A 12603-nucleotide genomic window follows, 5' to 3' on the forward strand; every position below is an offset into this window, starting at 1 on the left:
GTGGATAAAGTGGTAGATATATTGATAGACTGATGAATATAGATGCATGATTGAATGATGAATTGATGTGTAGATGGATGGATAAAGCAGTCTTTATATAAATATATAGACTGATAGATGGATATGTAGCTGTCAATCAATGTATTGACGAAGCATCAAGTGAGTCATTTGATTCAGTTCGTTCAGTGAAGGATTCATCTGATTTGCTTTGATTCAAACTTGTAATCACGGAGTCTGAATGACTCATCAGTTGAGTGAAAGTACACTGGTGAAAAACAAAGTCTAGCAGTAAGGCAAATAAAAAGTGTGTGGGAGATGAACACAAACCCTCCAAGATTCATCTTGAAGATAACGACAGTCCTTCAGAGATAAACTTTACAGCTGACAGCCAACAGAATTTAAGCCAGTGTTTATTTCCGGGCGTCCAGGACTGCTCTGCTTCCAGCGGGTGAGAATATGTGGAGTTCAGTCTGACAGCAGACCCTGAACAGCGAATATTAAGACACTGCCTTGTCCTCAAGGAAACAGAGTGAGGACTGAGAATAGAGTTTCATGTCAGTCAGTCTGCGCTGACTGTTGTTTGACATTTTATTTGTATTTATTATTTTTTTTGTTTGTGTGTGTGTGTGAAGTTGGAGTCAGAATTAATTAACCCTCCTGAATTTATTTTATATTTTTTTCCCCAATTTCTAATTAATGGAAAGATTTTGTCAACACATTTATGAACATAATAGTCTTTATAACTCTAATAGTTTCTAATAACCATGATGACAGCACATGATATTTGACTAAATATTTTTCAAGACACTAGTATTCAGCTTACGGTGACATTTAAAGGCTTAACTGGGTTAATTGGGGTAAAGTTATGGTGATTAGGCAAGTCATTGTATAACAGTGATTTGTTCTGAAGACAATACAAAACTAATATTGCTTAAGGGGCTAATAATATTGAACTTAAAATGTTTTTTTTTTTTTTAATTAAAAACTGCTTTTATTCTAGCCGAAATAAAACAAACAAGACTTTCTCCAGAAGTAAAAATATTATTGGAAATACTGTAAAAAAAATTCTCAATCTGTTCAACATTTCTTTTTATTTTTTTTATATTTTATTTATTTTAATTATTCAGTTCATAGTTATTTTTTCTCTTTTATTTATGATTGTATTTATGTTTAATTTCTTGACCTGATTTTTTTGGAGTTCTTCTTTTTGTGTGCATTTTTACTTGCTTTTTATTGATAGTTTTTACTTCTGTTGCATATTTCATTTTTTTTTTCTTTTCATCATTCATACACAGTTTTTTAATATTTAAATAGCTAAAATTGTATATGGGTCGCCACAGCGGAATGAACCGCCAACTTATCCAGCATATGCTTTTACACAGCAGATGCACTTCCAGCTGCAACCCAGGAAACACCCACACACTCTCACATGTAAACTCATACACTGCAGTCAATTTAGTTCATCCAGTTCACCTATAGCGCATGTGTTTGGACTGTGGGGGAAACCGGGGCACTCGGAGGAAACCCACACCAACACGGGAAGAACCTTTTTGCTTTGAGCCACCACGTAGCCATCTATATATTTTTAATATAATTATTTTAGTATTGTTATGTGTTTGATTTCTTAACCTGACTTTTCAGCAGTCCTTTTTTTCTTTCTGCATTTGTTCTTGCTTTTTTATATAGTTTTTTTTTTTTATTTGTGCATATGTTATTTCATTTTTATTTCTTAAATTACTCCATACTAAATTCTACTGTTCCAAAATATTATAAATGTTTCTTAGAAAAAATGTATATATTGTGTTTAATAGAGAAAAAATGTTTTTTTTTTTTTTTTTTTACCCGGATATTTAAAACTACTATTTTTTAGAGCAGTAATCACAATACCATAAATCCGTGGTATTTTTATCCAAGGTTATCATACTGTCAGAATATTATTTACTTATTTACTTGCCTTTTCTTTCAAACAAAAAATAAATAAATAACTAAAGTGCATGCGGGTGGCATGATGCTTCAGTGGTTAGCACTGTCACCTCACAGCAAGAAGGTCACTGGTTTGAGTCCCGGCTGGGTCAGTTGGCGTTTCTGTGTGGAGTTTGCATGTTCTCCCCTTGTTGGTGTGGGTTTCCTCTGGGTGCTCTGGTTTACAGATCTGCGCAAGACTAAATTTTGAATCCCGCTCCCGCCAGGTTTTAGCCCGAACCTGACCGCTCCCGCTTATATTCAGCATTTGTTGTCCCGCTGCCCGACCTGCATGGTTTTCTACCTGCCGCGCTTGTTCCCGGTAACGGATGAGGGGGAGGAGAATAAAACCGAAAAACCACCTAGCTATACAGAGTCCAGATAGCCTATAACAAACCGTACAAACACACACACACAGCACAAAGCTCTCTCTCTCATTCGCACACTCACACACACACATAGACCGCCACAAACAAGCTAAATGCAGCATCACGCTGTCTCATTCACATACATAAATACGCGTGTTCGTTTGCTCGGGAGTCGGGAGCGATATTATTAGACCGCTTGCTCCCGTCCAAAATTAAACTAGTTACCGACCACTCCCGGGCTTTATTCGGAATATTTATTCCCACGCCGCATGAAATCTTGTCTGGTCCCGCTGTACAGCCACAGGAATGCAGACCTCTACTTTGGTTTCCCCCACAAGTCCAAACACATGCGCTAAATGGGAATTAAATTAGCTATGAGTGTGTGTCAATGAGTGTGTATGGATGTTTTCCAGTACTGGGTTGCAGCTGGAAGGGCATCGGCTGCGTAAAACAAATGCTGGAATAGTAAGCGACCCCTAATGAACAAAAAGACTAAGCCAAAGGAAAATAAATGCATGAGTAAAGTGCATGCCAGACTCTGTTATTTCCCTGCCAGTGATTCTTCGCTTTTAATCTCCTCAGTTGATGAGAAGCTACTGTTCTATTTAATACTGTTAAAAAGTTTTACATTTCAAAATTAACATAAATATTAAATATTATGTATTATAAAAGGCATCATGGTGGCGCAGTGGGTAGCGCGATCGCCTCACAGCAAGTAGGTCACTGGTTCGAGCCCCGGCTGGGCCAGTTGGCATTTCTATGAGTTTACATGTTGTCTCTGTGTTGGCGTGGGTTTCCTCCGGTTTCCCCCACAGTCCAAACACATGCGCTACAGGTGAATTGGGAAGCTAAATTGTCCGTAGTGTATATATGGGAATGAGTGTGTATGGGTGTTTCCCAGTGATGGGTTGCAGCTGGAAGGGCATCCGCTGTGTTAAACAAATGCTGGATAAGTTGGTGGTTCATTCCACTGTGGCGACCCTGGATTAATAAAGTAACTAAGCCGACAAGAAAATGAATGAATAAATGAGTTTGCATGTTCTCCCTGTGTTTAATGCATTTCGTGGGTTTCCTCCATGTGCTCTGGTTTCCCCCACAGTCCAAACACATGTGCTATAGGAAAATTGCTGGAATATTGGAGAACATATGCTGGAATAGTTGGCGGTTCATTCCACTGTGGCGACCCCTGATGAATAAGGGGACTAAGACAAAGGAAAATGAATGAATGAATGAATAAATGAATTTTTAAATGACAAAAAAATAAGATCTCTCAAAATGACACTACAAACATTTAATCTCACACTCGTTAGCAGTCATTAAGCACAAATACATCAGCATCAGCAATAGAAATGGCACGATAACCGGTTTCAAGGTTTATTCAAGAATATAATTTACTTATTTACCTTAATTTTCCCCTTAAATAAAAATAAATGAATAAATAATAAAGCGCATGGCAGAACTCTTTCATTTCCCTCAGTGATTCCTCACTTTTAATCTGTACAGTTGATGAGTGCTAACAGAAGGCAGATCCAGCATAGCAGAAAATTTGCCCTAACCGTCAATCATCTGTCAGAGTCCCAAGGGGCGGAGCTTAGGCACTCGAGTCCAGCTGATTGGCCCCCAGGGCATCCGCTATTCATTGGGCATCTGCTTCAGCTTCTTTTAGAAAAGCCTCCAAGTGGCCCTGGAGGACTTTTAACCAGTCTTCCAAACACTAACTCCCCCAAAAGTTCCCAACAAGTTCTTGGTTTTATGAGTTGCGTTTAATTGGGTGGTCTGAGGGAAAGGCCTCATGCTGCCGCGTGTTTTTTCTGCGTGTCAGTGGGTTTAATGCTGATCAGCTGTGGTAATGAACTCACGCTGCTCCTTCCTGGAAAAACTGAAGCCAAACGGCATGAAAAATCAAGACTTTCTGAAGGGTTATGATGTGAGATGAGCTTTGAAATCATCGACATGAAAAGATGAAGCTGAATAGAGTCTCTCACGCAGCGGAAACTGGGCTTTCGAGACCACCGTTGTTTTTCCGTCTTCTGTTTATTAAGCTAAAATCAATCTTTCTCTCCTGCATAACTTCCTGTGCTGTGTGCTGTCGGCATGACTGATCGCAAATGTATGGGGTTTTATACAGTGCTTTAAGAAATAAGATGGAAATGTTGAATGAGTTGTGTTTTAGGCCCAATATCGCCTTTATTTAGGCAACAATTATACTTTCTGAATTATTTTTTCCATGCATTTGTACATGCTTTTTAAATGCTAGCTTTTTCGTTTTTTTTTTTTAAGTCTTTCTTTCTTTTTCTTTATTTCTTTGTGCTTCTTTTTATATTTTCTTTTAGATGTTATTTATTTTTATTATTTTTAAAATCATTTTATTTCAATAAGTCAGTTCATGTTCATATTTAGTTTTTTTAGTTATTGTTGTATTTATGTTGGATTTTCTGTCCTGTCTTTTCAGGAGCCCTACTTTTGTCATGAATTTGTGCCTGCATTTATATATAAATATGTCTTCATTTTAATTGTTAAATTTTTATTTATTTATTTATTTATTTATTTATTTATTTATTTATTTATTTATTTATTTATTTATTTTATTTCTTGTTGAGTCTTCTTGTGCATTTGTGCTTGCTTTTTAATATATAGGTTTTTACTTTTTGCATAATTTTTTTCTTTCTTTTTCATATTTTTGATTAAGTTTTTAAGTTTCCTGTTTTATTTCATTTTTATAATTTCTTAAAAATAATTTTTTGATATTCATTTCAAGTATTCAGTCCATATTTATATTTAGTTTTTTATTTATCGTTGTATTTATTTTATGTTGTATTTCCTGGCCAGTTTCTTTCAGGAGCCCTTCTCTTATTTGTTCATTTATACTTGCTTTTTTATTCTTTTTTTTAAGCGCTTTATAAATAAACTTTGACTTGACTTGACTTATATATAGGTTATGTATTTCTTTCAGATTTACTTTATTTTTATATTAATTGTAATTGTTCAATTCCCATTTATTTTTTATTTATGTTTTATTTCTTGTCCTGTCTTTTCTGGAGCCCTTTTTTTTTCTTTTTTACCTACGGTTATTTATTTATATATACAGTTGAAGGCAGAATTATTAGCCCCCTTTTGATTTTGATTTTCTTTTTTAAATATTTCCTAAATGATGTTTAACAGAGCAAGGAAATTTTCACAGTATGTCTGATAATATTTTTTCTTCTGGAGAAAGTCTTATTTGTTTTATTTCATCTAGAATTAAAACAGTTATTAATTTTTTTAAAAACATTTTAGGGACAATATTATTAGCCCTTTTAAGCTATTTTTTTTCTCGATAATCTACAGAACAAACCATCTGTATACAATAACTTGCCTAATGACCCTAACCTGCCTAGTTAACCTTATTAACCTAGTTAAGCATTTAAATATCCCTTTAAACTGTATAGAAGAGTCTTAAAAAATATCAAGTAAAATATTATTTACTGTCATTTTGACAAAGAGAAAATAAATCTGTTATTAGAAATACATTTTTAAAACTATTATGATTAGAAATGTGCTGAAACAATCTTCCCTCCATTAAACAGAAATTGGGGGAAAAAATAAACAGGGGCGCTAATAATTCAGGGGGCTAATAATTCTGACTTCAACTGTATATATAAAATTTGTTTTACCATTTGTGTACATGTTATTTCTTTTTTTTTCTGTATATTTAATTATTCATAAATTTTTCTTTGGCTTAGTCCTTTATTTTTCAGGGTTCGCCACACTGGAATAAACCTCCAACTTTTCCAGCATATGTTTTATGCAGCAGATGCCCTTCCAGCCGCAACCCAGTACTGGGAAACACCCATACACTTAGATTTACACACACTGATACACTATGGGCAACGTAGCTTATTCAATTCACCTATGTGTTTTTACTGTGGGGGAAATCGGAGCACCCGGAGGAAACCCACGCCAACATGGGGAGAACATGCAAACTCCACACAGAAATGCCAACTGACACAGGCGGGGCTTGAACCAGCGACTTTCTTAATGTGGGGCGACAGTGCTTACCATGCCACCGTGCCGCCCTTTATATTAATATGATTCAATTTTGTACGTTTTATTTATATAATGGATTTCTTTCCTTGTCTTTGCAGGAACCCTTAATTTTTTCATGTATTTGTACTTGCTTTTTATGTTGAGGTTTTTATATTTGTGCACATTTTATTAATTTGTTTATTTTTTCTTTATATTGTTTTTAATGTATCATTTCATTTATATGATTGATTTCTCTCCCTCTCTCCCTGCAGGAGCAAAACCCATTCCTGAACTCCACGATGGAGGCAGACGCTCTATTAAGGAGTCCGGTTCCTCCGGCCGCCAGTAAGGATCCGGGTCGACTAGGCAGCTCTGCGCGTGTTCTTCCTCCTCTGCCATTTCCTGGTGAACTCGTGCCCTTTGATGAAGCTCTGAGAGACGTCAACACTAACAGACCCCTGAGCAGTCAGGACGGGGCTGATATAGTGGCTCGACACGGAGCCCAGCTGCTGGAGGTCAAAGCAGCTGAACGCAGAGGTACAAACACACACAATACTGTTATAACATTAAATCACACTGACACACATCCAGCAATCATAAAGTCAACTTGTTCTTGATGCATAATCACATTTTAACAACATTGTTTGTGATGAAGTACAGTACTGCTTTGAGGATAGCAGTTGACAAATATATATACTGTATTAAGGTACTCATATACACTATATAAAACCCACTATTGTTTATTTTAAAGGTTCCTAATGTTGTTTTATTGGTCTCCTACAGTAGATTTACATCCAACCAAGTGTCAAAAACATGTTAATATTCTCATAATTTCCATTTCAGCATCAGATTTTTCCTCACTGTGTAAAGAACTGTTGCTTCGAGAATCTGCTCTCTCTAAACCCCTCCCCCTCTTAAAGCCTTCTCTGCTCTGATTGGTCAGATGGCTCTCCTCATATAGTTCTACTATGCTCTGATTGGTCAGATGGCTCTGCTCATATTGTTCTACTCTTTGATGGGTCAGATGGCTCTGCTCAAAATGTTCTACACTGTTCTGATTGGTCCGATGGCTCGGCTCATGTTGTTCGACACTACTCTGATTGGTCAGATGGCTCGGCTCATAAAGTTCTACTCTCATTGGTCAGATAGCTCTGCACATATTGTTTTGCTCTCCTCTGATTGGTCAGATGGCTCTGCTCTTCTCTGATTGGTCAAGTGTCTCTGCTCATATTGTTCTACTCTTTGATTGGTCAGATGGCTCTGCTTATATTGTTCTACTCTTTGATTGGTCCGAAGGCTTGGCTCATGTTTTTTGAAACTCCTCTGACTGGTCAGATGGCTCTGCTCATAAAGTTCTGCTCTGCTCTGATTGGCCAGATGGCTTTTGCTCTTTTCCCCTCCACATGAGGCAGACAACTTTTATAAGCATCCAATACTTGAAAAATATTGTGCAATTCTGAGTGTGCTCCATACAGGTAAGTGAGCTTGACAAACCACGTGTAAAAGACACACTCTTTTCCTCTCCATATGCACCAGACACATTCTTATAAGCTTCCTGTAGTTCTTGAGAAACATTGTCGAATTCTAAATGTGCTCCATACAGGTGAGTGGGCTTGACAAACCACCTGCAGAATGCACTCTGTCCTCTTCATATCCACCAGACACCTTCTTAAAAGCTCCCTATACTTTTTGTAAAACGCTGCGATTCTGATTGTGCTCCACACAGGTGAGTGGGCTTGACAAACCAAATAAAAGAAATGTACCAAAAAAAGCCTTAGACTTGTTGTTAGTATTTGTATAATGCAACTATGATGATTTGAAGTGCTCATTTGCAAGTCACTTTAGATGAAACTGTCTGCTACATGAGTGAATATAAAAGTGTGTGTTTTTCACAATCAGCCAATGAAGACCATACACTGACATTATGACTGACAACTCATTTCAGGCGTCTCGGGATCTCTTTTAGGACACAGAACAGCACTTTTGCATTGACAAACAGCTGCATTACTCACTACATGAAAGGTCATATCCCCCCGAAAAACCATCAGAGGGGCTCTGAATCACTCTCCATTATAACATGACCTGTTTTGTTCCGCAGAGTTGGAGAGACAGATGAAGATCGAGAATCTGTTTGTGACGTGGCAGCAGCGCTCGGCTCAGTCCAACATGCCCATATCGGTGAGTTCAAAACCCTACACACACACACACACACACACATGCACACAAACACGTTAATATCTGCACACAATGAGTTCAGCTCGATCTGTGTTTTCCATCACGTTCCCTGAACATGGTTTTCTCAGCGGCTCATCAGGCTCAGATTCACTGGAGTGTGTGTGCGGATCTGCTGCTTCTCACACACAGATGCAGATCCGTGTAGGAGCGCGTGTTCGGCCCAGTTGGGTTTAATGAGATGTGGCGAGGACATTAAGAGACGCTGTAGTGTGTGAGATGTCTCTGTCATCGGCTGTAATCTCTCTTGCTTTCACTCAGATGACTGTGTGCTTTCTGCACAGCTGAGGTCTGCGGCTCTGTTTGCTTTTGAGGGTGTTTTGGTTGTAAGAAATCGATGCTTTATTCAGCAGGGAGGAAATCAGTGGATCAGAAGCGCTCGTCTTTCTGTTTGTGCTTCACTCTTAGTTTATATGTGCAGAGGTTGTTAATGTGTATGTTGTTTTTCGTTGAATTATCTTTGATTAACTTAAATTTTTACATGAGTTTTTACTGCAAAATGTTGTATTAATATTATTATTTTTTATTTTTCATCCTCTTTTACACCTGATTTGCCTTGCTTTTTAATGACTTTTTCTTAATTGTAAGCCTTTCTTTCTTTATTTTTTCTTTTTTTCTTTTTTGTTTGTTTGTTTCTTTCTTTCTTTTTTCTTTTTTCTTTCTTTCTTTCTTTCTTTCTTTCTTTCTTTCTTTCTTTCTTTCTTTCTTTCTTTCTTTCTTTCTTTCTTTTTTCTTTTTCCTTTTTCTTTCTCTTCTTTCTTAATTTAATTCTTTTCTTCTTTCTTCATTATTTCTTTTGTTTATTCTTTTATTCTCTCTTTTCTTCTTTTGTCCTTTTCTTCTGTTGTCTTTCTTTTCCTTTTTCTTTCTTTCTTTACTTTTTTCTTTTTCTTTCTTTTTCTTTTTTCTTGCTTTTTTCTTTTTTTCTTTTTTCTTTTTTCCGTTTTCTTTCCTTTTTTTGTTCATTCTTTTCTCGTTTATTATTTCTTTTGTTCTTTTCTTATATTCATTATTTATTTTAGTTTGTTATTTTATTCTCTCTTTTATTCTTTTGTCATTTTCTTCTTTCTTTCTTTCTTTCTTTCTTTCTTTCTTCTTTACTTTTGTTCATTATTTCTTTCGTTCATTTCTTTTATTTATCATTTTCTGTTCGTTCTTTTTTTATTCGTTATTTCTTTTGTTCTTTTCTGTTATTAATTATTTCTTTTGTTCGTTCTTTCGTTCTCTTTTGTTCTCTTGTCATTTCCTCCTTTTTTCTTTCTATCTTTTCTTTTTTTTTCTTTTTTCCTTTACTTTAATTTTTCTTATTTCTTTCTTTCTTTCTTTCTTTTGTTTGATATTTTTTGTTTTATCATTCTTTTCTTTGTTTCATTATTTTTTCTTTCATTCTTTCCTTCCTTTTTTCTTTCCTTTTCTTTCTTTTTTGCACTCTTATTTCTTTTTTTCATGCATTTATACATGCATCCTCTTGAACCTTTTAAACAATAAAAAATTTAATTTTAATTCTTCCTTTACTACATTTGATGCAATATATATATCGCCCATACATAAAAAAAAAAAAACAATTGTAGCTAAATTTTAGCTGGTTGTGCAACATCTCTGTCTCTATTGGAGGTGTCAGTGTCAGTATGATTAATAAAACACTCTAGTATTTACTATAAATTACTATAGTATATTTTCATGTAGGTGTCTGACAACTGAAAATAGTTCTGGTGGCAGATATCAGAGCCTCTGTTAATTTATACCTTGTACTTTTGTGTTAACTTTTATAATTATTTATTTATTTAGGAGATGCCTCTTCATAGTCTGATTCCAGTGCCTCAGTATTAAACTGTTAAAATGATTATAATTAAATGAAATATTCTTAAGAATAAAATATGATGTGTCTTTGGAAGAGTGCACTTGCATTATGATGATATTATATTGTCGTTCTGGCATTATATAATGAGTGGCATAAATTGACCTTAAAATGACAAAAATATCATTTATTACAATATATTTTAATGCAATATATAGTACGACAAAAAATAAATAAATAAATAAATAAATAAAAGATATCATGACAGACCTATGCACACTCCTCTCTTTTAAAAGTGTGTTTGTTTGTGTGTGTTTAGGTGGCAGATCTGGACACTCTAAAGCAATCCTCTAGACTGGTTCATTACTGCGCCACACCACTGCTCTTTGACCCTGTGTTCAGAAAACAGATTCAGGAGGAACAGGTGCCACAGCCACAGATGAAGGTCTGTCTCTCTTCATCTTCCGCTAAATCGGTCTGTCTGTTTGTTGGATCCATACAACTGTTAAAATGGTTCATCATGAGGTAGAATAATTGATAATAACCCTAAGTTCGATACTAATCTTATAGCTTTACAAATGCTATTTTGTTTTATTTTATTTATTTTATTTTGTTTTATTTTATTTTATATTGTTTTATTTTATTTTATTTTATTTATTTTGTTTTATTTTATTTTATTTTATTGTTTAGTTTTATTTTATTTATTTTGTTTTGTTTTATTTTATTTTATTGTTTATTTTTATTTTATTTTTATAATTTTTTTTTATTTTATGTAATTTTTTATTTTGTTTTATTTTATTTCAAATGTATGTAAAAATAATTTGAACAATGTAATATTTTAATATTTTTTTATATTGTTCATACTGATTCCCAGAAAGTATTTAAACAGTTTATCTGTCCGAAAACTTCTAGTCAAAAGTAAAATCTCAGTTATATTCTGCTTAAAGGGCTAGTTTACCCAAAAATAAAAAGCATGTCACCATTTACTCACTCTTGAATTGTTTTCAAGCTTTATGAATTTGCTTCTTCTGTTAAACACAAAAGAAGATATTCTGAAAAATGTTGGAAACCTGTAACCATTTATTTTTATACTATTTGTTAGTCCTGCTATGGAAGTCAATGGTTACAGGTTTTCAAAATATCATATTTTATAACTTTTTCATTGGAAACAATTAAAGTAGAGTAAATAGTGAGTGAGTTTTTATTTCTGATTGAACTATCCCTTCAATATTTCCCTCAGTCGTCTGATGTTGTGTGTTTATCCTTGTCCAGAAGCGTCATCGCTCCAGTGACTCGACAGCCTCGGGCCGGGACCGCAGCTACAGCACAGACTCTGCAGAGATGCTGCCGAGCCGGCTGAAGGAGGAGCCGTGGCTGCAGGACATCTCCAACACCTTCCTGCAGCAGTACGTGCAGTATCTGCAGAGCATGGGCTTCATCCTGGTGCAGGTCCGGCCGCAGTCGCCAGCACGCAGGTCAGACAATTACTTTAAATGCGCACACTCAAGTGTTTCAAAACTTCTATGAGTTTCTTTATTGTGTTGAACACAAAGCACTATGTTCTGAGGAATGGTAAAAATGGGTAACCATTGGCCTCCATAATACAAACAAAATGGGTTTTGAAGAATTATAGAAATGGGTAACCATGGCCTTCCAAAGTACGAGCAAAATAGGTTTTGAAGAATGTTATAAGCTGGTAACAATTGACTTCTATGGCATGATCAACATATGATTTAAGGAATGTTAGAAACGAGTAACCACTGATTTTTATAGTACAAACAAAATGTGTTTTGAAGAATGTTCGAAATGGGTAACCATTGACTTTTGAAGTATGAACAACATATGATAGAAATGGGTAACCATGGCCTCCCAAAGTACGAGCAAAATAGGTTTTGAAGAATGTTATACACAGGTAACCATTGACTTCTATGGCATGATCAACATATGATTTGAGGAGTGTTAGAAACGAGTAACCACTGACTTTCATAGTATAAACAAAATGATGTTTTGAATAATGTTAGAAATGGGTAACCATTGACTTTCAAAGTACAAACAACGTATGTTTTGAAAAATATTAGAAACGGGTAACCATTGACTCCATAGGACGAACAAAATGTGTTTTGAAAAATTTTAGAAACGGGTAACCATTGACTTCTATAGTGCAAACAAAATATGTTTTGAAGGATGTTAGAAATGGGTAATCATTGACTACCATAGTACGAACAACATGGTTTGAAG

At 35.1% G+C, this 12603-nt stretch overlaps 1 protein-coding gene across 25 annotated transcripts in view; it reads left to right on the top strand.

Moving 5' to 3' along the window:
* The window catches only part of szt2 (SZT2 subunit of KICSTOR complex), a 174630-nt gene that overhangs the window by 127924 nt on the left and 34103 nt on the right, over nucleotides 1-12603 (top strand). For all 25 annotated transcript variants that reach the window (XR_015492872.1, XR_015492873.1, XR_015492874.1 and 22 more), the window contains 4 exon segments: nucleotides 6608-6872; nucleotides 8434-8513; nucleotides 10685-10810; nucleotides 11638-11840. Coding sequence is in view for 22 of the 25 variants with exons in the window: in XM_087256034.1 (XP_087112160.1) it covers nucleotides 6608-6872; nucleotides 8434-8513; nucleotides 10685-10810; nucleotides 11638-11840 (674 nt within the window). In the remaining 3 variants the exon portion in view is untranslated.

The sequence above is a fragment of the Danio rerio genome, chromosome 6 (genome assembly GCF_052040795.2).
Source record: "Danio rerio strain M-AB ecotype USA chromosome 6, GRCz13ab, whole genome shotgun sequence".
Taxonomy (NCBI): Eukaryota; Metazoa; Chordata; class Actinopteri; order Cypriniformes; family Danionidae; genus Danio; species Danio rerio.